A 24186-nucleotide genomic window follows, 5' to 3' on the forward strand; every position below is an offset into this window, starting at 1 on the left:
TAGACCTTTCATATGTTATGGCTTGTTTTGGTCAGCCACCTATTCCACATGGGCACATGAGCCTTGTAAGCCATCCGGGAGGGGCTCAGAGTAGAATGAAAGGAGCAGTTGAGGTGGTTCGGGCATCTCACAAGGATACCTTCTGGGTGCCTCCTGTGGGCCACCAGAGGGAGGCCCCAGGGCCGACCCAGGAGACGTCGGAGAGATTATATCTCTTGGCTGGCCTGGGAACGCCTTGCTGTTCCCCTGGACAAGCTGGATGAGGTGGCTGGGGAGAGGGAGGTCTTCTCTGCTTCTCTGCTTAGGCTGCTGCGCCCACGACCAAGCCCCAGATAAGCGGAAGAAGATAGATGGATGGATGGATGGTTTACCCAAAACACGCTTTATGAACCTTCCTCCACTGAATGATCAAAAAGCAGATAAAATATCAAAGGCACCAGTGCTTGTTTCTGTTAGACTTGTGTGATAAACTTGTGTGAAATCTCTGGCTATAGAAAAAATGATTCTAAACAACAACAAGATTTTGGTTTTAGGTTGTGACAGTTATACTTGGCCTAAAAACTCCCTGAAAAGCCTTGAGTTGCATTTAAAATTCTGCTCCTCACATTCAAGGCCTTGAATAATCAGGCCCCATCTTATCTTAAAGACTTCATAGCACGGTATCACTCCAATACAGTGCTTGACTTTCAGACTGTAAAGGCTTACTTCCAAGGATATTTAAAAGTAGACCGAGAGACAGAGCCTTCAGGAACCAGCTTCTAGTTTGGATTTGGGATACAGACACTCTCTCTGCCTTCAAGATTAGGCTTAAAACTTTCTTTATTGATAAAGCATATACTTAGTATTGGCTCGGGTTACTTTAGCCCTTGGGGGCTTCACATAATACACTGGGTGTTTCTTCTTCACCCACCTTTTATCACTTACTATGTGTTTATACAACCACACTGCATTTAATCATTATTTTACTATTCATCTCTGGCTCTCTGCCACAGTGTGTATACCCATCTGCTGACTTGAGTGGTCAAACCAAACACATCACAATGCAGGCGTCAACAGAGGCTGGAGTCCTAAGAAAGACTTTGCATTAGAATGGTGTTTGAGGTCGACACCAAACCTTCCCCTGCCAGCATTCAGTGTCAACGAATCACCTCTTTGTGCCTGTTTATCCACGAGTATCACTGACCGTCGCTCTACCGCGAGCTCGTCCGATTGGCTGTTTTCGCTGCACCTGTTAGAGTCTGGCACCAATCACGCGCTCCTGTCGGTGCGCCCCAAGATGGCGGCTTACAGTGTGCTGTAGTGTACATCATCACACTGGAAAGCGAATATTACTATCACTCGACCGTTTAAACTCATGAGGAGGCCGAGCAGAGAGAGCCGAGCGGGGCCGAGCTGTCGCCAGTGAAACGCGGAAGCGGTTGCCGCATGGTTTCTTCACGAGAGCAGCCGGTTTCGGTGTCGGTCTGACGGGGGTTATCTGAGTATGGCCACCGACAACAGGATCAATTTTTGGAGGAGAAACGCAAAGGTTCCTGGAAGGTAGGTCCTCTTTTCTTCATAAAGTAGCACTACATTTCTTAGTGAGTTTCAAACAGGCACTGTTGAAATATTGTCCTTAACAAAGACACACATTAATAATACTCTTTTCTATTAATAATACTCGTAACTAACAGATCTGTGTGGAAACACAAGCGCACAAATCGACTCGTTCGCTGGATTTCACGCATGAGCCGCTTCCAGTGTCTTATTCGAGTGTGTGTTGTTATAACAGCTCCCAGCTCAGAGGCAGACCCCCATCTCTTTCTTCTCTGCGGTTTCTAACGATCACACTGGAGGTGGCAGCTGTCTGTCAACCGCCATATGCTTTCTCAGTCTATGCTGAGAGGTGCTGGTGACAGTACAGTAAAACGATCAAAAACATCAGGGGGGAAGAATGCACTGTCTGAACCACTAACACAGCACTAATATCTTATTTTGTCATCTCAGTGGGTTTTCTTGGAGGAGTTAAATGAAACGCATCCTCGTTTTATGGCCGCATTACTTGGGGAGGACACAGTAAAGACATTACTGTTTACAAATGAAATGTGTATATAGTAAAGATTATGTTACAAGAGTGGGGAGAAGCATAATTTTAATAAAGTGTACAGTAGAAAGCCTTTGTGTTCAAAGTGTCTTGTAAAAAGATATTTAAAAAGTTTCTACAAACTGCACTGCCCCCCAAAAAAGAATAAATAAAAAAAAGTACATATTTCAGACACTGACTAAGCACACAAGAAAAAATGCAGAGCCCTTCTATCCACCTGTTGGGGGCATTTTGGTGATGGTCATTGCAAACAGAAACTATAGGAGGGAAACATTGCACTTTGGGAATGCTGATTTCATCCTGTAGTGAAAACATGCTAATAGAGGGGGGGGGAGCGAATGGGTTTGTAAGCTGTTCATTCTTAACAATTTCATAACTGTGTAGTGAATAGTTACCAAGTGTTTGCAGACCAGTTGGTGTCATCCATGGAGCAGTCTGCTAGTGATCACAAGGAGGTATTTGATGCAGTGATGTATACCTTTTGGGAGCAGTTTTGGCTAGCAACTGGAGAATAGTAATTTTTCCCTAGTAACTGGTGGTTGCCAGGCAGTGACCCTGGCATATGTAGGTAAGGCCCAATCACACAGGTCTAACTTCATTTGATAAGAGTGAATATCTGATGAAATTATATATAATGCCTGTCAGGGTGAAAACTTTACTATTTAAGCACCTAAACTGGAGAGTTATTGACATTATACTGTGTCTGTATTTGTATTTCATTGTGAGATATTTATGCTGGTATAATGTTCTGAGTGTGCATACTTAAATATTCACCTGAATATAGAATGCATCTGCTGTAATATTGGGTACATTTTAATAATTCTTGGAATCATTGAAAATACCATATTTTGGCATACTTAACAAACACTAGTGTTTGTTTTTTTGGATGCAGCCTATGCCAAGACACATTGAAACTGTTCTGATGGCAGGTCAGGACCGAACTCTTTATTGAGGCACTTTTTTATCTTTAATTTGTTACCCATGTGTGCATTATTTTGTCTATAAAGTACTGCAAGACAACAGAAAAATAACAGAACTTTTTTTTTTGCTCTGCTGCAAACTTCATTTGGAGTTTGTTTATTAGTCTCTAAGCTGAGTATAATGGGAGACACATACTTGAGCTAGGCTAGTCCCAGCATGCAGAGCTTGCGCAATAGACATCATGGGCATGGCTAATAAAGGGTATACTCCCTGCTTTGTTTTGTTTTATTTTAGTTTTTCCTGTGCGCAGGTGGAAGCTAAAAATCCCTCACGCCTCACTGATAAGACAAGACGCTTCTTCATGTTTATGCGTTTGTATCTTTATTGACCTCTGTGTTTTTTTTTATGACTATCAAGACTGATAATCTGATTAAATGTCCTTTCCTGGTACCATCTAACTGCAAGAGGGTGGAGCAGAGAAAAGAAGTGGGTGGAGGTGGGCGGTCAGCCTGTTTTAGAAATCTGAGAAGACGGGATCTCCAAGGAGAGGGCGGTGCTGTCTTTGTCACACACACTGATCTGGGGTGGGTGGATCGTTAGAAACACAAACATATGTTTGAACAGGAAGGCTAACAGCTAGTCTTGCTGCCTGTCCTTGAGCTGCTCCTGATAAAACAAGTGTGAGGCTGGTAAACAAGACACTCTGGCACTGCCAGATAATCAGCAGGCTCAGTTCTCAGCCTTAGGCTTGAAAAGCTGCAGTTTGATAAACTTCATATTATTTGCAGCCCTGTGATATTCTCACAAAACCCACTCCGTTACTTAGAATAATTGGGTTATCATGACAAATGGATAATATTATGAAAAGCTACAGAAAATAGATTTTTTTTAAGTATTATCATAATATTTTCATGTCTGAATCTCTAAATGGCCCATATCATAGAGAGCCCTCTTTAACAGAGACCTTAGTCTTTGTCACTGTGACTTTGACCAAAAGCTGACATCTCGAAGTTGATGAGCTAATGCAGCACAAGACTTCATGCAGTGCCAATACTGCCAGATAAGAACGGGAAACTGAGGTTACAATTTGCATGGGCTCACCAAAATTGGACAATAGAAGAATTGAAAACTGTTGTCTTGTCTGATGAGTGTCCATTTTTTTTCTGCAGCATTTGGATGGTAGGGTCAGAATTTGATAATATCAAACCTTCTGCCTTGTATCAACAGTTCAGACTGTTGGTGGTGGTGGTATAACAGTGTGGAGGAAATTTTCTGGGCGCACTTTGGGTCCTTCATACTGACTGAGCATTATTTGAACACCACATACTACTCAACCATTCTTGCTGACCAAGTTCATACATTTATGGCCACTGTGTGCACATCTTCTGATGGCTGATTCCAGCAGGATAATTCACAGTGTCACCAAACTCAAATATTCTCAGACTTTTTGACCACAACAATTTTGCTATATCCATGTCGCCTACACATGCAACAGAGCACCTTTAAGGACAGGTTGGAACGGAACATTAACATCATGGACTGCATGATTCTATTATGGCAATATGGACCAAAACCTCAGAGTAATGCTTCCAGCACGTTGTTGAATCGGTGCCACGAAAAATTAAAGCAGTTCTGAAGGCAAAAGTAGGTTCAGCCTGGTACTAGCAACATGTAACTAATGAAGTTGAAGAGGCCAAAAAAAAGGAAACGCAAAATGGGCAGCTATCAGTGTTTTTCCGCTGAGTAAAGACTTTAACAGAATGCAAATAAAATTTTGGTAAGAGGCATTTTTGGCAATTGTAGATCCTATCCTACCACTCCAGACTATCTTTGCTTTAGTTCACCAGAGATTTGGAAAGAAGCTGAGTATTAAGATTCTCAAATCCGCTGAACATACTGCACACCACAGGGTGGTAAAGAACACAGGCGCTCTGCAAGCTGTCCACTTCTTCTGTTCAGTGCATGCTTAAAACAAGCTCATTTTGTGAAATAGGGATATTTCATATAAGGGATTGACTGAGTCATGTGGAAGGGAAGGCAGCATGTAGAACAGTATTTGTTGGGTCTGTGATTTACCAACTGGGATTTTAGCATTGCAGGATCATTAAAGAAATGCTCAGATAGTTCCCAGATTTGAAATTCATTTTTAGGGATGTCCCAAACATCAAATAGATGTCATTATGCACTCAACAGGAAATTACAACTGTGTTTGCTGCCAGTACAGATCTTCTAGCCGGGCTACAGCCTGCCTATATGTTTGGGGTGTAACAATTCTCCAGTGCAGGGTTCAGTTCATAGGCTTTATGTTGGCCCACCTTTTTCTTTAAACACTTATAAAGCATATAAAGCATATTCTTTTTTGATAGTCATACAATCTGTTTCCAGATGTTGCTTCTCCTCTGTGACTTCTCCCTCTTTGCTGTGTAATTAATTAACTAATTTTAAAGAAACTGAGCAACTTACTCAAACTAAGAAAGGTGAGTTCAGAAGAGCAACACATCAGAGGCCAGGACATATGTCTGCCAACATTCCTGTGAACAGTTATTAATTAACATCTTCTAAGAAGTTCATCTTTGATTGTTCGCTCAGTCAGACACTCGAGAGCTGCGTGTGTTTTTTGGTGAAGAGATGACAGCATTTTACATGTTATCTTCCACAGTGTGCAACCGGTTTATGGAGCTCAGCATCCACCTCTTGACCCCCGATTGCGACGCACGTAAGTGCAGTAGGCTGCATGGTGTCGCGTCATCCCAGTTAATCCATTTTAACTTTTAATCTCAGTGTAACATGTATTTCATAGCTGTTTCTTGCCGCAAGTGCTTGAATACAGTGCTATGAAAAAATATTTGCCCCCTTCCTAATTTCTTATAGTTTTGCATATTTGTCACACGTTTCAGCTCCTCAGATTTTTAATATTAGACAAAGATAATGTCAAATAAATAAATACAAAAGACAGTTTGTGTTTTTATTTATTTCATTTATTAAAGGGGAAATTTTTTCTAAACCTACCTGGTCCTTTGTGAAAGAGTAAATACCAGACTTAAATAAAAGTTACCTGATGACTGAGAAAGTACTATTGTAATACCGAGAGAAGCTGCTTAGTGTACTAAACGGCTGTTTAGGGCTTTTCTCTGTTCACTGGACAGAGAAAAGTGGACAAGGAGACTTGGTGGTGCAATGAGGAAGTACGGAAAAGTATTCAAATGTTGGCAAAGAAAAGGTGGAATAGTGAGGGAGATGAAGAAAATGGACAAGTATGCTGGTAGGCTAGGCATACAGTGAAGTGACAGGTAGCAAAGAAATACTGATTTCTGTGTGAGGTTAGACACTAAGGCCAGAAAAGTCGACTTGTGTTTATTGGCTGGGCAGAGAGATTGAGCTGGAAAGGATGTGCAGCAGGTTGGGTTTATTAAGGATAGAATGGAAATGTACTTACAAATGAAGAGAATGTCTTGAGAAGAAGGAAGGAGTTCTTTGAAGAGCTGAAGAATGAGGACAGTGCAAAAGAGGAAGACAGATTGAGGACAGCTAGTGACTGATTCACTAGTTTCACTAGTGTCTTTGTGGAACGAGAGGAACTATAGAACTACATGAGGAAGTCAGGGGTGGCAGAGTAAGTGACGGTGGTGGGGGACATGTGTAAGTATAGCAAGACAGTGGGGAGGTGTGTGGTAGGAGTGATAGATGGGTTCAAGGTGGGGTTGCGAATACAGCAGGAATCAGCTTTGAGACGCTTTTTGTTTGCAATAGTGATGGACAGACTGACAGATGAAGTCAGGAAAGAGTTTCCATGGACTGTGATGTTTGGAGATGACGTTGATCTGTAGTGAGAGTAGGGATCCGATGGAAGAAAGGCTGGAGAGATGGAGGTATGCACTAGAAAGGTAAAACAATGAAAGTTAGTAGCAGCAAGTGAATGAGAAACAGAATTGTTGCAAAGAGTAGGTTGTGAAGGTAGTGTAGTTTAAATATCTTGGGATGGGGCACAAAAGCGGTCAAGAAGAGAGTGTCGGGTGATTTGTGCCAGAAGGTTGCAAGTTAGAGCAAATGGGAAGATTTACAAGATGTTAGTGAGACCATCTATGATGGTCTACAGTTTGGAGATAGTGAAACTTTTCATTGGGAGTGATCAGAACACAAAACGTAAGTATGAGAAATGAACCAAACTAAGAAATCGGAGAGGGGCCGGATACCTTTTCCACAGCACTGTATGTGTGGACTGCATGCACCAGTCCTGTGCAAGTGTGGCCAAATGTTTGCACTGGATTTTTTTCATCATCTCCTAAACCCCCCAAAAGTTTTCAGTCTCAGACTGAAGCAGTCACTTGGATGAGTGACAAAACATTTCTCCCACTGAAAACTCTACGTCTAGATGAACAGAATTGACTTTTAAGGGATTTCCTTAATGATTGAACATGCATCAAGACATCATCTCCTAAAGTTGTTTTTTGGTTGGTTTCTTTCTCTTTTCTGCTTGTTTGATATTTCAATCTGTCTCCCTGCAGGTATCCCAAAGACACAAAGCCCAAGTTCAACAATATCAAGACCAAAAAAGCCTCCAGCTTTCATGAGTTTGCCCGCAGCACCAACGATGCTTGGGATATTGATGATGAGGAGGATGCAGAATTCCTTGGCACCTTCAACCCAGCTGTATCTATACCACCAGGCCTGCACACTACGTCATCCATACAGAACCAAGTAGCTACAAGATTTGATTTTTTGTCAGTCAGCAGTAAAGAAAATGAACTAGTGTGAAAAGAAAAGAGACATTCTAGTGTGTCTTTTGATTTGATATTATTTTCATCTCAGCAGCATCAAGCAGGTGACACTGAAAGTGCAGTTTCACACAGATTGGCACCACCCACGACAGAAGGTCCAAACCTTCAGGATGTGCAGGAGGAGGACACGGAGTACGAGCAAGCCAATGGCAAGGTTGTGAAGTCTAGCAGCGTTGCACACCTTAACACATCTTCAGGTATGTGGCTAATATGCTGCAGGTTTAAGATCTACAGAGCAGATTATCAGGTGATTCATAGTGAAGCTAATTACAGATTTTCATAGGTGGGATTTAAGACTGCAGTTAGGGCTGGTGGGATTATAGCAAGGCCTTTAGGATGTGTCTGATGTTCCATGATATCATCACAATTGAGTAATGCAGACGACAGAGGACTGTGTACCACTTATTTATCTTACTGCTGTACAATTAATGTCTTTAGGTTTTCTTTATGTTCAAAAAATAGAACTAGAAATACTAAAATAAAGATGTATACAGGATTAGTATTACAGAGAGAGCACATGTTATTTAATAATTATCTGACCACCTCTGTGTCTCATAAGGCACATTCACACAGAATAAGTGAAATCAGTTTCTACTTCATTGATAATCTTATCCTAACCAGTGTTTCTTTCTGTGACTAGCTCTTCTTGTGATGTACCAGCCCCCCAGATTTCAATCCAGTTATGTTGTTGTGATGAAATTATATAATTTATAATAAGCATTAATTAACAGTTGCAAATTCCTGTTTAGCGTCTTTACCATTAATATCTCTAAGTGCTTTCTTTTAAGAGCCTATGAGGGAAGTACAGTGTTTAATTACCGTTAGTGTGCCTGGATTTAAGTTGTAAAATCTCTTGCAACCCCTCGATATTAGGGTTGATTTTAAACAGTTTGTCATGTGTGAATTCAATAATTAACAAGATCGAGTACAGGGAAAATATATGCAAAACTTCACAACACTTTTTACAGAACGCCAGGTTATATGTACCCAACCTAAGTACCTTATTTATCAAAAATGCTTGGGGGAACATTTTATTCTTACAATACTGAGATAAGATGGACCTATGCAGCATAAAATGTCAGTCCCTCTTCTTCAGACTTCTTCAGACAGAGTCCAAAATATTTTGGGAGTCAGTCTGCCAAAAGAATATCCTTTCATTATCCACCTTTAAGAAAACCAAAGTTTAATGGAGGCCTTTAATTCAGTAGATTTGTCAGTTTCACCAAACAGCGTACAGCAGGAATCCCTGTGAGTCACTCAGGCTGTAGACTGCTCCAAACACTCAGTTTCAGACTATTTTTTCTGCTATTGTCTCTGTTTAATATCACTGAGATTATCTTACATGTTCACCTTGGACAAACAGCTCTGATTGTCAGCACAGAAGTCCCACCCAACCGCTTTTCAAACAAGTTTGGATTGGCACTCAGTCAGAAGACTGTTGTCTCAAAGGGTAGGGGGAAGAGAACTGAAATAGCTGAAAGAACTGATGGGCTGCACCAAGGACCCGTTTTTGATAAACAAGGATTATTTTGAACTGTGAGTCTGAACTAATAGAATAAAGACTAAAAATATGGATTGGAAAATAAGCATAAGAAATCCCCTTTCATAGCTTAAGTTATGAAATAACTGTCATCAAGTTCGACACTAGAAATTAATAAGAAAAGTTTCTTTTTCTTTTTGAAGTTCTGCACATGAATGAAAAGAACTCCCATCTGCAAATGTCTTATATGTGACAGGATGAAAGATCAAAGCCAGATGTAATTGTAGGACTGTGTGAATAATGAAAAATTATACATGGTAAACAGGTTTCATTAATCCTCAATTAGCTTTACCCTCAGCTTTATGAGTAGGATCACTGTTTCAAATCTAGTGGCTTTTCATATGATGAATAGTCAGCTGAATCTTTATTCATAAGTCACCTAGTTTCTGAATATTCACATTGTTGACTGGTCTCCCACTAGCCTTTCTTAGACTACGTCCACACTTGCCCGGATAGATTTGAAAACGGCGTTTTGGTCTGAAAACGCTCTGCGTCCACACTAGTGTTTTCAGTCGTTTTCACAGAATTGTGCGTCCACACTGAAAGGCCAAAAACGCTTACATTCCAGTCCTGCGTATGCGCAAAAGTGAGTGAGAATTAAAGAATTTGAAGAAAAGCTATCTGGAGCATGTACAAACTGATATTAATCTTTTTTAGGGCTGTCAAAATTGAGAGCAATCAAAACAACTGCTGTATAATGCACTCCCCTATCTTTGTTAAATTGGTCACATGACTGCATCACATGACTAAAATGTGTCATCGTTTTAGAAAGTCTGCGTTTTCGAGAGTCCACACTGCGACGGGGCAGCTCCATTTTGAAATGTATGCGTTTTCAAGGACGTTTTCAAAACGCTGCGTTTTTCCTTGGGGAAAGCGCTGTCTCAGTGTGGACGGGAGGCCAAACTGGAGAGAAAACGATGTGTTTTTAAACGAAAACCCATTAGTGTGGATGTAGCCTTAGCCAGTAGTCAACACTTCAGCTAATTTAATCCTATTAAACTGCCTTTATGTGTTTACAAAGTCACAACACTGACTGTCTTCCACCTACAATCCAGTTTTGAGATCCCTTCCCAGGCACCTTAGCCCCCACTCACATCAGGTGAGGTCACATGATAGGGTGAGGCAAGGTCTCCCAATGGTTTCACCCGAAACCTCTGCTGGTAATGACCTGTGCCTTTTTTGGTGAGGCACAGGATCAATAGTAGGTCAACAACTCCCACCAAGGAATAAATACCTGACCACAGAAATAAATATGGCAACAAAGTAAGAAAATAATTGCATAGCTTAAGGAGATTGTTGTAAAGTAATATGCATCTCTTTAGCTTTACTTGTTTAATTTAAGATTAATTGCATTTGAAAAATATTTAAACCTTTTTATTGTTCCTTTAATATCGTGGCTCTTGCTTGTTTTCATTCTCCATTGTAAAGTTGCCTCTTGTTTTTAATCCGTGTGCTCCTTATGCAGTTCGCTCCACACTGCAGAAGCAGCAGTCTCTCCCAGTTCGTCCCATCATCCCACTGGTGGCTCGCATCTCGGACCAGAATGCATCAGGGGCACCACCGATGACAGTGCGGGAGAAAAGCCGGCTTGACAAATTCAGGCAGCTACTGGCTAGTCCCAACACTGACCTAGGTACAGCAACAGAAGCAGCTTTTCCCTTATATTGGGATGTGCTAAAGGACTGTGATCGTTGCAGGAAGGCCGTGCCTTTTGTTGAATCAGAAGATAGCTACCTAATAATTTACAGTACCATACATCAGTAAGGAAACAGATTATTGACATGCAAGTATAATGTGCAGGCATCCTGAAAAGAAATTCTGTTTTTTTTATGTATAAAACAGATTCTAAGATTATTTAAATACAACAATATGAACAAAAAATGTGACGTATTACACTGTGTCATTTTTTTTTTTTTACAAAAACTGAGCCAAAAAGTAGACGCAGTGTGTGGAAAAACGAAGTACAGCCCATGATTTAGTAGCTTGTAGAAGTACTTTTAGCAGCAATCAATCAGTAATCAATCAGCTATATCTGACACTTCTCATATTGCTGACTGAGCAATTTTGGCCCACTCTTCTTTACAACAAGGTTGAGGTCTGGACTTTGAAAAAGGAAATGATCAGCGTGTTGCAATGGCCCATTTATCCATTATGTTGTAAATTAACTGGTCAGGGAAGTTTCAGTTTCAACCTTGGGGTGAATTTGCTGAGATTGGCAGTTGTCTTGAATGTTTTCCACTTGCGAGTGATCATTCTTGCTGTAGAATGATGGACTTGGATAGTTTGGAAATGGCCTTATAACCCTTCCCAGACTGATAAGCAGCAGCAATTGCACCTCTAAGATCAGTGCCGATGTCTTTTCTGTGTGATTGGAACAAGCAAACTGTCAAAACTTCTGCTTTTATAGAGGTGCTCACACTTGCTGAAAATCAATAAATTAGGATCATTTGATTTGATTAATTTGACATTTTTGTGGTCTAATTGAGAGGTCTGTGAAGGTTCTTAGTCATCCAGGTCATCGGAGTCTAAGTATCTTGGAAAGAAGGGTGTCTGGACTTCTTTAAGGTTCCTTCTCATCCGAGAAGCTTCTTCAGTTCTAAGCGCAATTGGTGGAGAGTTCCGGATTTTACACCCGTTTTCACACCTTAGCTCATGTGATTATGATAGGGGGTCCATGACCCTCTCGGGGACACTCCCATAGGGCTTAAAATCTGGGACTGTCCACCGTTTGACCTTAGAACTGAAGAAGCTTCTCAAATGAGAGGTGAAATGTCTTCAAGCAACTTAAAGAAGTCCAGACGCTTTTCTTTCCAAGCTCCGTAGACTCTACTTACAAGAGTCTATGTAAGCCTTTATATATTTCTATATGTTTTTGGTAGAGCAGAGAAATTTCTTTCATTACCCATACAAGATCCAAAATTTACAAATTAACTATAATCCTCAATGCAGCTCAAAGGAAAGGTCGGTGATCTCTTAAATGTAATGCAAATAAACATTGCCCATGAAGACATCTATGTAACAACTTAAATGATAAGCAATTCAAATTCAGCTTTTAAAAAGTAATTGCTGGATGTTGATTTTGTAAACACTGAGGACATAGAGAGGACATTGTTCAACTTGTAATTTTGTTAACTATCACTAGATAAAAACAACCAGGCTCTGGGTATTTACACACAGTGTGAGCTCCAGTTGATTCACCCATGTTCAAATAAAATGGAAACTCTGGCTGCACAGTAAGCCTGATTTTAACTCAAATGTGTAGTGTGAGTTAACATGTCATACATATTTAATAAAATTGGCACAGTATCTCACCAGCTTTTAAGAGGAACTGCTGGCGTGCTGTAACTGTTGCACTGCTAAAAATCTTTAGGCTGTAGCTAGGAACATTGTAAGACTGGTCCTCAAAGATTTCTGAAATGAAATATCTGTGAGTTAGATCACACTTTGAAAGAACTGCACTTCACAATGCCTCTCGTGTGCTGAGACTTTCTTCTAAAAGACTTTGGTTGTGTTTGTGCTTTAGAAGTTAGATTTTTCTGTAGACGTGTATTTTTCAGGTTGTAGCCATTTTTTTTAATGTCTTTTCTGTCATCAGTGCTCAACATGATAATGATTTCACTTATCATACTGGAATGTCAAGCTAAAGAATAGACTGCAAAACTTTATGAGCTTGTCACCAGAAAGAAATGGATCCAGAATATGTGGTACGGGTTTGTCTGAAAGAACCCACACAGCCTTCAGTTTAATAAACCTGTTAACACAAGTAATGAAGGACTTGATGAGATTTTTTCACCAAAAGAACTCTCTTTTGTAAAGCTGAACATCACATTTTTTCTATTAAACTGATTTTATAGCTTTATTTTTCTATTGCATGGGTGACTCGTCACTAGTTGTGTAGGTTGTGCTGATCTCTGCTCTGGTTTCTATGTAGCATTGACAGTGCTTGTTTCTATCTTGCTCTGTGCTGTTACAGAAGAACTCCGCAAGCACAGCTGGTCAGGCATACCAAGAGAAGTCCGGCCAATCACATGGAGACTTCTTTCTGTAAGGCTGTGACCTTCAGTTTTGCAAAAGCACATTTTTCTCAGCATTTAATAATCCAAAGCATTCTGTCTCAATAGCTCAAATTTTTTTATTCTTTTTGTTTGATTCGTAAAAATTTTCAGATAATGCTAAAAGCTTTATCTTTACAGCCGAACATATCTCAAGTGTTCTCTCGTCTTATCTAATGGTCAGCCTGTTCTGTTCCTCTGAAATTGTTCAGCTAATCAAAAAAGGGTTGTTTTTTTCTGTATCTTAACCTTTCTAATGGCTCGTTCAGGGCTACCTGCCAGCCAACAAGGAACGCAGAGAGCTGGTGTTGAAAAGGAAGCGAGAGGAATATTTCAGGTTCATAGAGCAGTATTACCACTCCAGAACAGACGAGCACTATAAAGACACATACAGACAGGTGATGCTGCAGCTGAAATACAAAAAAAGAGATGTAGTTTATGTATGTAAAAGATCCATGACCTAACATGTCAACATTTGTTCCTGTCAGATCCACATTGACATTCCAAGAACAAATCCTCTGATTCCCTTGTTTCAGCAGCCTGCAGTACAAGAGGTAAGATTACTGAAAAGCAGCTCCAATATCTCAGTTGTTTCTCCAAAGTACACGTGTCTCGTTTTCTATGTTCATGATGAGCGTCGGAATACCGACATTATTTTAATGTTTGGTTGGTTCGTTTCTCCAGTTTAAAGTGAACCAGGGACTTGTTTTTGTTTTGGAGATAGTGGCTCTAGCTAATTCTTGGTTCAGTTCAGCGTTTCCACTATTACAAAATGTTTAAGCGGTACATCACAACAGATTGTCCTATGTTGAGATTATATTAATAGCTAAGCCCCTAGTATGAGTTACTGCTTTTATAAGACATGTAATGTGAGGCTTTGCTTTGTTGCTGGCATCATTGGAAGTTCTGGATTTTTTGTTTTCTTTCAATTTTATCCTCCCACTGATTTCATTTGTGTCCCCTCAAAGTTGACATTAGTTTGTCAGAAACCCACCTACTCTCGCCAGTGGTTAACTCGCCTTTCATTGTCATGGCAGATATTGAATTTTATTGGCATTATGGTCTCTGGTCACAATAACAATATGTTGCACATTCCACTTTGAATTCCTTATGAATATGTTATTAAAAATGTTTAAAGTCTTGCTCTTATGGAGAAACAGGCACGGTCTCCTGGCTGGCTGCACAGGGACTATGTATACTATACAAGATTTTATTTTATTTTTTTTATTCTATTAGTGCAGATCAGCAGGGAACATAGCAACTGGTCAATCTTTTTTACAAAGTCAGATTCTGCATGGAGAAAAATGTGTTCTGGAGGAAGATAAATCCAAGAAGGGAACTCACCTTTTGAGAAGTCATATTTTACTTTACTGAAAAACTCATTTGGGATAATGAAGTTTTTCATTGTCTTTATTTGTGTGTGCTGATATACAGCATATCATCTTAATTTGCTCAAAAAGTTAACATTCCAGCTTTGTTCTGTGGCTGGACTCATTGTGAAAAGCATTGACAACACTGTAAGTGATACAGGGTTGTATAGTGTGGTGTATTTGCCTGTCATTGAGGAAGAAGCTTCATCAGATTAGTACACTCCAGAGGAAGTTAGCTGTTAAAAAGGAAATGCACTGAGCCCAGCCTGTTCCTCAAAGGAAGTGATTTTTAGTGGCTTTGCAAAACAACCAAGATATTACACATGACAATAATTATTTCTGAATATTCAGGACAAACATGTATTTGCATTAATGGTAAAATGTACAGCCTCTGTCAACTCTTAAGGATTTACATATGTTCGTGTTCCTTTTAAATACCTCCAAACTTGACATCCGAGAAAGAATCTAAGTCTCGTCCAGCACTCAACCGTTACTGACCGCGATCTCAACATGATGTTACAGCCTACTGATACCCAGAGCCTTCATCTACACTAAATGCCACGCCACAAAGAAGCTCCTTGGGTAAGCCTTGCCAGAGTAATGGCTGAGACTTTCCCCAAGGTCTTCATAATCCTCCACCAAGGATGGTTAGGTCTCAAGTCCAAGATAGCAGAACACATCCCGAGGGAAGCCTTCCTGTCCTTCCTTTTCCTTACTTGGTTTGCCAGAACCTGAACTCTTTGAGACCAGTTGACAACCTCCTCTGTAAACTCCCTGAGCTCTTCAGTTTTTTTGTCCTTACAGCTGCTCAAATCTCATGACAACACCTGTCAAATAAAAATATTTTGCTTTTCTTTATGTTTGTGATACTGTTCATATTGTACATTGAAATGCTGTCACATAATATTGTGAAATTAGGGTTAGAAAATAAAAGTCTTTCTTGGGGTACTTTTGACCACCAGTGTACATGTAATTTATCAGTAGTTAATGTGCTGTAGGATAGTCTTATTACTTAACACAGTTAGTTTCAAGAATATTGCCCACACTACCCAGGTATAAGGATTAGACATACCAGTCATGTTGTGGCACCTCAGTTAATGTACACAACAGTTTCAACAGTCTGTAAAACACACTTCAAAGCATTCATGCTATTTTTTACAGACGCTTATATGTGTCTACAGACATAAGACTGAAAATGTGGACAGGAATCAAAAGAAAAAAAGACTTCCACGCTGGAGCTGAACATTAGCAGTAATTCTCCTTGTTTCCTCAGATTTTTGAGCGAATTCTCTTTATCTGGGCCATCCGTCACCCAGCCAGCGGTTACGTTCAAGGAATCAACGATCTGGTCACACCTTTTTTTGTTGTCTTCCTGTCAGAGTTTGTCAGTAAGTTACACGTTGAATCGGGGGGAAAAAAACATTTGGTTTGTTCTTTTTCTAGTTAGGTTATATATTGAATGACAACAATTTTAAATTTCTTCATCAAAGCTCAGCTCACATCAGAGAAGACTTGATATGAGTCATCAGTCTCAGTCAGTGTTATTTGTTTTTCCAGCGGAGGATATGGAGAACTTTGACGTAGCAGCACTACCTCTGGAAACTCAGAGAAATATTGAAGCTGACAGTTTCTGGTGCATGAGCAAGCTGCTGGATGGAATACAGGTCGGGACACAATCTCAATCAGTGCTAATTTAAAACTAGTAAGCAACTTTATTGAAATGTATTTCTTTTCAGGACAACTACACCTTTGCTCAGCCTGGAATTCAGAACAAAGTGAAAGCTTTAGAGGAGCTAGTCAGCAGGATAGATGGTACGTGGACAAGCTTATGCTTAGGGAAACCTGTTTCCACAAGCTAACAGCAGGAGACCCAGTTTTAACAGGTGTGTGTATCTGTGTCTGTTGCCAGAGGACATTCACAATCATTTCAAGAGGTATGAAGTGGAGTACCTGCAGTTTGCTTTCCGGTGGATGAACAATCTTCTGATGAGGGAGTTGCCACTCCGCTGCACTATCCGTCTCTGGGACACCTACCAGGTAAGGCAGGGTGTCCACCATTATCTGAGCTTTTATGAGCAATGAACACGAGTCACAGCTGTCTCAGACAATTTGCTGCTGTTTCAGTCAGTGTGTCTGCATCTGTAGTGCAGCTTATTTTATGCTCTGTGGGTCAAGATGAAGAAATTTCATGAAATCTTGTGATGTGCATCTGAGATCTCTGATGGCCCCATTATACTTACCACACTGGTCACTTTGCGTGTCACTGGTGACATCATCACATGGCTGTATCCCTTTATGCTGACCGTTACAGCACAGGTACTCGCTGCAGTATTCTCCTGAATGATAAGTGTCACAACTCAAACAAATCCTGCACATCAGTGCTGGTGTAGGAGAAGTTGTCAAAACGGGACGCAAATAAATTGCTTTGAAAAGTTTTTTTTTTTAAAAGTCATATTTTCAAACTGTTGCATCATCTCCTCTGTATAATCTATAAATCTCTGAGCATCTGTGTCATTATAATCACAGTAACAATCGACACAATCCTCCTGTCTTCATTTAGCACGCCAGGTTACAAAAATCTTGAGTGCATCACCAACAGAAATGACAGATTCCAATTTGCCTGGCATGAGACAGTGGGTATAATGGGGCCCTGATAGACTGTAAAACTATTCAAGCTCATTAGTCCAACATGTGTGGCATTATACATCTTATAATTACAAAATGGGTATAGGACTGTTACAAAAGAAAATACCTGAAAGGTGATTTTACACATTCACATTTTTTACCAGATTAGATGCCACATACTAAATTGTTATAGCCACTACCAGTTTTATTAATGTACCAGTTTTGGCTTTTAATCAAAAGTTTTGATGGTGAGGTTAATTTTGCACACTGCACTCCCCTCCAGAAGTGAGCAGCAGGTCAGCATGGATCACATGAACATTAATTGAGGATGCAGAGAGTTACAAGGACTTGTGTGGTTCCAGGCACCTTTATTGTTCCATTGGTGATAAACAGTACACTGATGACAACAATGGAAATCTGTTATCCTACAAAGTAGTTAATGCACTTATGACTGGTGGAGAATAGTTCAAATAAAGTAATCCAGTGCAACAGCAGTACAAACTGCAGTGTGACATAAAGGATGGACAGCATACTCACTTTTGGAAATCATGTTAGAAAACTGGACATGATAGCCAAGGGGTGGATGTGACTAAGAATCCAAGAGACACTGCACACTCAAAATGAATCACCAAAGTAGTCATACATCAAAGCATTCTTATATTTTACACCAAATGATGATTTAATAAATTAACCCCATGACATCTTAAACAAGACTTGAAACTAGCGATAGAGCTTGTAAGTCTCCTTCCTCCTCCTCATCCCCAACCGGTCACAGCAGATGGATGCCCCTCCATGAGACTGGTTCTTCCTGTTAGCAGGGAGTTTTTCCTTCACACAGGAGGTTGTCTGATTGTTGGGGGTTTCCCTGTATTATTGTAGGGTCTTTACCTTACAATATTAAGTGAATTGAGTGTGACTGTTTTGGTGATTTGAGGCTATACATATAAAACTGAATTGAATAAACCCCTCAGAAATGTGTTCATTGAGGTCGAAGATAAAGTGAAAAGTAACATTTTTCCCTCACAGAATTCTGTACAAGGACTCTTCTTTTGGCAGTCAAAGGAGTTGCCTCTTTCTGAACATTAGAAAGAATCCCGTTTTCAATCACTCACAATAATTTAACCTTTGTGTATGTCAGTGGTTGCAATATTTGGCCTGTTACACAATATTTGTAAGTCATTAGACAAATCTTTTCTTGATTGAAGCTGATTTGTATAATTGGCTACCATTATTCTGTTTTCCACAGGCTGAAGCAGAGGGTTTTTCCCACTTCCACTTGTACGTCTGTGCTGCTTTCCTCATTAAGTGGCGCAAAGAAATCCTGTCCATGGTTGACTTTCAGGTACATTTGTCTATGTCATCCAGTCACGGCAGAGAAACTAATATGACCCATTTAAGGCAGACTGGCGGAGAAGGGCGGAGTCTTCTGAGTTAAAATTAATCAACTTTACTTTGTAAAGGTTTAAATCACATCATTTGTAGTTCTTCTTCAATTTTGATGCTGGTCTAACTTGTTTTCGATCAATCATAAGATAGCCACTTCCTGCATCATATCCTGCTTTTATGTGTATTTTACTCTTAATGGTAGCATAATTTATTACCAAATAAATCTGCTGCAATTGGTAAGACTTGAAACTAGTGACTAAGATGATGAACTAGAGCACAGGTGTCGAACTCCAGGCCTCGAGGGCCGGTATCCTGCAGGTTTTAGATGTGTCCTTGATCCAACACAGCTGATTTAAATGGCTAAATGACCTCCTCAACATGTCTTGAAGTTCTCCAGAATCCTGGTAATGAACTAATCATTTCATTCAGGTATGTTGACCCACGGTGATATCTAAAACCTGCAGGACACCGGCCCTCGAGGCCTGGATTTTGACACCCCTGAACTAGAGCAAGGGGGCAGTAGGTTTAAATACTGTAATTTGATTTCCTTTTCTTTCATCCTTCTAAACATCAACATGTTAGTGTAATCATTTATTTACGGAGCCCCGCAGGGGACATGGGAGAAAAAAAAATTAAGTTTGTTTTGCGAGATCTCGCAAAGGTTTTAGCCGCATTCTTCGGAGGCCGCCAGCTCGAAGCCGACCGGGAGGTCGAGGCACAATGTGCCGGGAAAGCGGTGTTCCTCCTGGCTGTAGTAGGTCTCGACCTCCCGTTAGCTTCGAGATAGTGGGTGTCAGATCTCCGAAAACGTCGGAGCACTTTTGCAAATATGTGATGTCTTGTAAACCGAGCAGGTATCTGACGTTTACACAACTACATTCACGCCTCAAAATATCTTACAGTTTTTTTACAGACGCTAGGACACATTTCTCAATACTTAAGTCACTTTTGCAAAACTCCTCACACAGTGAGCACAACAGAAGTCTATGTGGGCTAAACTGAGGATCAGTTATCATTGTTTTGGCACAAAATGCATTCAATGACTACATCTCTCAAATTTCATGAATTATTTTCTCACTCAGACACAACAACTGCCAAAAATCTTTGTACGTACAGGACATTTTGCATGTGCTTACATACTGTTTTCAAAACTGTTGAACTTATGGCCAAAACAATAACACAATGCAAAACTTAAAAAGACAGCAAAATCCAACAGCAATATTTTATTGAAACATATTTTAAATCTAAAAATGCAGTTTAACCAGCCACAGCTTATTCTCATTGTAGATGAACATCTACACAGGTGTTACTCCTTCAATTGTTCAACTCCTTCAATTCTGGCATGCCAGAAGATTATTTCCTAGGTGTATTGCCCTAGATGACATAAGATGTGATGTGGATGAGAACCTGTGGCCAAATGGAGAAGACCGAGTAGAATAGCATTACTATTGTATGTGTATCAGTGGATGGTGTGTATACAAATTCTTGTATTTTGGGATTACTTAGTGCAAAAAAATAAAAATACATAAACAAATATTAACGAATTCTGCATGATGTCTGATTCATTCCAGTAACATATATTGAAATTATAAACAGAGATGTGTCCTTGTTTTACACAAGAAAACACTGTGTAATGCTACATGTTGTTAGTGTTTTTTAGGTCATTGTTTTGTGGGTGACAAAGTGTGTTTGTCGGCTGTCAACCTTTGCTAGTGTTCTGGAAGAATGAGTTTATTTGAGACCTGAATAAAGTGTTTTGGTAGTTGTAGTGCATTTTGAATGTGAAATGAACTGCTTTGCCAAGCTGAAGGTCAGTTAGGAGAATTGTGTGAAGAGTTTTGCAAAAGTGACCTAAGTATTGTGAAATGTGTCCTAGCGGCTGTAAAAAACTGTAATAGTGTATATTGTGACCCAGAAAGAGTAATATTACAACTAAGTAGCTGCCGCCATTGTTAGAATTCAACTTTTGCGAGATCCCGAGTTTGTTTTGCAAGATCTCGCAAAAGTTTTGTGAGATCCCGAGTTTGTTTGTTTGTTTGTTGTTTGTTTCGCAAAAGTCCGTCTTAATTTTTTTTTCTCCCATGTCCCCTGCGGGGCTCCGTATTTATTTGATCACCAGAAAATAAAAGTGTTGCTTGTAGTTTTGTAGTAGGTTTACCAACCAAGTATGCATGTACATCTGCTAAGTTTTATATGCTAACCCATATGTTACGTTTGACAATGAAAGGCTTTGTATCTCCAACTTTCAAAACACTGAGGACTCTCTCTTGCTCTTTAGGGTCTCCTCATGCTACTGCAGAACCTTCCTACAATCCACTGGGGGAATGAAGAAGTCGGTCTCCTCCTGGCTGAAGCTTACAGGCTCAAATACATGTTTGCAGATGCTCCCAGCCACTACAAGAGATAAGCCCAATGCTTCCGCACCAGGGAAAATGCTGCATTTTGACTTTTAAAAATCAATTTAAACCTTGAGTGGGCAACTTCGGTGTCTGTGATGCACATCAGGTGCTGTCTCTGAGGTAACGTAAAAGAGACTGACGGGATGTTATGTCAGTGATATCAACTTTATCCTGTGAAAATGAAGTCCAGTGAATATTAAGTGGATTTGGGGCTTACATTGCACACAGCTCAGTGAATATGGGACTATTTTGCAGGCAGCATTGCACTGCAACGGTGGACTGTGACAGTATAAAAAACAACTCGACTATGCCACTCTGGTTTACTTATACTGTTTTTGGTCATCTCTTATGTTCACTGTAAGCGTGAAAGAAGACACTGTAATATAGTGGGATGATGAATGTTTGTGAGATCATCCTTTTAGTGAGAAATGGTATCTAAAGATTATATTTTTTGCATTTTTTGTTTTACAAGGGACAATATTGGGTATAAAGCAGGCAACTGGAATACAAAGCTTAGTTTTACATTGTCTGGCTGGCAGTCCCCTTTCTTTGTTAAATAGATGCTTTTTGGTTTAACCAAAATCGCTCTGTACAATCAGCATCTTTAAAGCCGCGACTGATATTCTGGGTTGTAATTAGTAAGTATTACCTAAGAGTAACAAATAGAAGGTATTGTATTTCATTTTTTAGGTTGTGTTTGGGGTGTAAAGCAAAAAGACTGATTTGGTGTCAATATCACTTTTAATTTCTAAATCACTGTGAAGAACGGAGGTATAGTTTGGAAATAACAACAACTGTAAAGTTAGAGTTTTATTTAAAAATTTAAACTTAGCACTGTTCAGATCTTTCCTGAACCTGAACTGTGCTAAATTAATTCAGTAGCTGCTTAAAATTTTTTTAAATTGTAGTAAAGTTTATACAATTGTGATCCAGTTTTTGATGAAGATTGCAGATTGACACACTGCATCAACACTCAAAAGTCAGCCAGCTTGTCAGTTTTGGCCTGAGGGTGGAGGTTTTACCTGAAGTGTTTCAAGAGATACCTGTCAGTGTAAAATCTGTGCATAATTACAAGTGATGAAAAACATTCAATAACATCAGTTATACAGAATATTTACAATCAGAATGTTTTAATTGGAGGAAATGCCTGTGTTGGTATTGAAAGTCATTATGCTATCTGAATGCAGCTCCACATCCCTGACAATACCCTATAGAGCATTGGTAAGGTACACATGCAGTGTAACGCTTTCCTGACATGCTCCATGAAACTTTATTTGTGCAACACTGTTTTTCTTCTTTCTTTTTTCTTCTTTCTTTTTGTTGTTTTTTTGTTTTTTTAAATATGATTGTGTGCGTTACAACTCATCTACCTTCATTGCCAGTGATAATAATAGTGCAACATATGTTTGAAAGGTATGACAACACTCTTATACTTTGTGCATCTAATAGAAAGAAAATCAATCTAAGTTGGGTCATCTGCTTCACTCTTTAACCTGATTCATTCTGGACCAAAGTCTCTGTTGGAAAGTTGTGACGCCCAGCTGATGGATGCCACCGTCATCACCATAGATCACAGCAGACTGAATGGAGCAACATTGTTCACGAGTCTTAATCCATTTCAACTATAACTGGAGTTCTGAGCTACTTAATGGCATTTTATTCAGTGAAGTGCTACTGAAGACATGATGGTGAAATAGATTCTCCTTTATTTATGAAGGAACACCAGTCTTGTCCACTATTTATCAGTCATCAGATTTCCATAATCAATCTTCATCTACCACCTTGAATGTTTTTTGGAGTTTTACAGTATGCGTGTAGCCTTAAAGTCACTTTCATTCATTCAGGTGAGCCACATGATTGTCATTACTGTGACTCCATTATGGGTTTTTTTGTTTGTTTGTTTGTTTTAATTTAAAGGTCATTCTGTTCAAAAAATGTGATGTTAATAACTAAAGACTAACAAAATGTTTTTTTCCATGCAGCTACAACAACAAATCCAATCTTTATTGGAACAGTACAGCCTGTTTTACAGAGTGCTTCACTAGTCAATGCTGGCTTCAGCCTTAAATGAAGACTTGTTAAATTATTACAGTCTCAGCTGTATATTCACCTTTTCTGATGATATTAAACAAACAACATGTGTGTACATGGATTGGGTTGATATATTATTTTATAGCACCATTTAAAGCACGCAGTTCCAAAGTGCTTCACATTTATGATGAAATCTATGTGAGGAAAAATTATACAAGCACATATAGTGATGTGAAAAAGTATTTGCTGTCTTCCTGGTTTGTTTGGTTTTTTTTGGGGGGGGGGGGGGCATTCAAAGTGGTTTTTGCTACAGCAGGTCATTCACCCAATCACACACACATTCATATAAACTTAACAAAAAAATTGTATATGAATGTAGTAAAAACCACTTTGACATAAAAATATTACATCATTTCATAAGAAGAACGTCATCCCAGCCATCATCAACTCAACTGTAATTGATGGAACCATGAATTCTGCTCTCTACCCGAAAGAATGAATTTCTCACCATCTGTTCATGCCCTGAAGCTCAAGCACACTTAATAATTCAGACAAAAATTCAAAATGCACCAGCAAGTTCACCTGTGAATGACTAAAAAAAGTTTTTTGAGTGGCCTAATCAAAGTCCAGACTTAAACCTGATTGAGATGCTTTGGTTTGACTTTAAACAGGCGGCTTCTGCTCAAAAACCTTTGTGTGTGGCTGAATTGAAATGCTTATGCAAAGAAGAGTGGGACAAAATTCTTCCACAGCGATGTGAGCCACTGTTCTTGATTGTCGCTATTCCTGCCAGGGGTCGCATGTAATTACTATTTTAAATTAAGTTTGGATACCTTTGTTCCCTTAATAAATGAAATCATCATTTAAAAACTGCATTTTATACTTACTTGGGTTGTTTCTCTAGTTTTAAAATTTTTCTTGAGTATTTCTGTGTGACAATAATTTATTTCAGCCATTCATTTTCTTCTTTTTTTCCAAGTCAGGAAAGGGGGAAGGGTCAC

The 24186-nt window shown here is 39.5% G+C and overlaps 1 protein-coding gene across 1 annotated transcript; it reads left to right on the forward strand.

Moving 5' to 3' along the window:
- The first annotated feature begins 1234 nt into the window (after positions 1-1234).
- tbc1d22b (TBC1 domain family, member 22B) lies at positions 1235-23389 on the forward strand. Its single transcript, XM_040013858.1, has 14 exons — positions 1235-1539; positions 5664-5720; positions 7510-7702; positions 7814-7979; positions 10788-10955; positions 13296-13366; positions 13644-13772; positions 13863-13928; positions 16018-16132; positions 16302-16408; positions 16481-16556; positions 16654-16781; positions 18616-18711; positions 21034-23389. Exons 1-14 carry the CDS (start codon positions 1484-1486, stop codon positions 21160-21162), a joined length of 1557 nt encoding a protein of 518 aa, XP_039869792.1. The 5' UTR covers positions 1235-1483; the 3' UTR covers positions 21163-23389.
- The last annotated feature ends 797 nt before the right edge of the window (positions 23390-24186 follow it).

Source organism: Simochromis diagramma, unplaced genomic scaffold (genome assembly GCF_900408965.1).
Source record: "Simochromis diagramma unplaced genomic scaffold, fSimDia1.1 OVJJ01000705.1, whole genome shotgun sequence".
Taxonomy (NCBI): Eukaryota; Metazoa; Chordata; class Actinopteri; order Cichliformes; family Cichlidae; genus Simochromis; species Simochromis diagramma.

Coding starts and splice junctions, on each gene's coding strand:
- tbc1d22b (XM_040013858.1), top strand. CDS start 1,484: ATGGCCACCGACAACAGGATCAATTTTTGGAGGAGAAACGCAAAGGTT. Junction 13,929..16,017: donor AGCAGCCTGCAGTACAAGAG/GTAAGATTACTG, acceptor TTGTTTCCTCAG/ATTTTTGAGCGAATTCTCTT. Junction 18,712..21,033: donor TGTCCATGGTTGACTTTCAG/GTACATTTGTCT, acceptor CTTGCTCTTTAG/GGTCTCCTCATGCTACTGCA.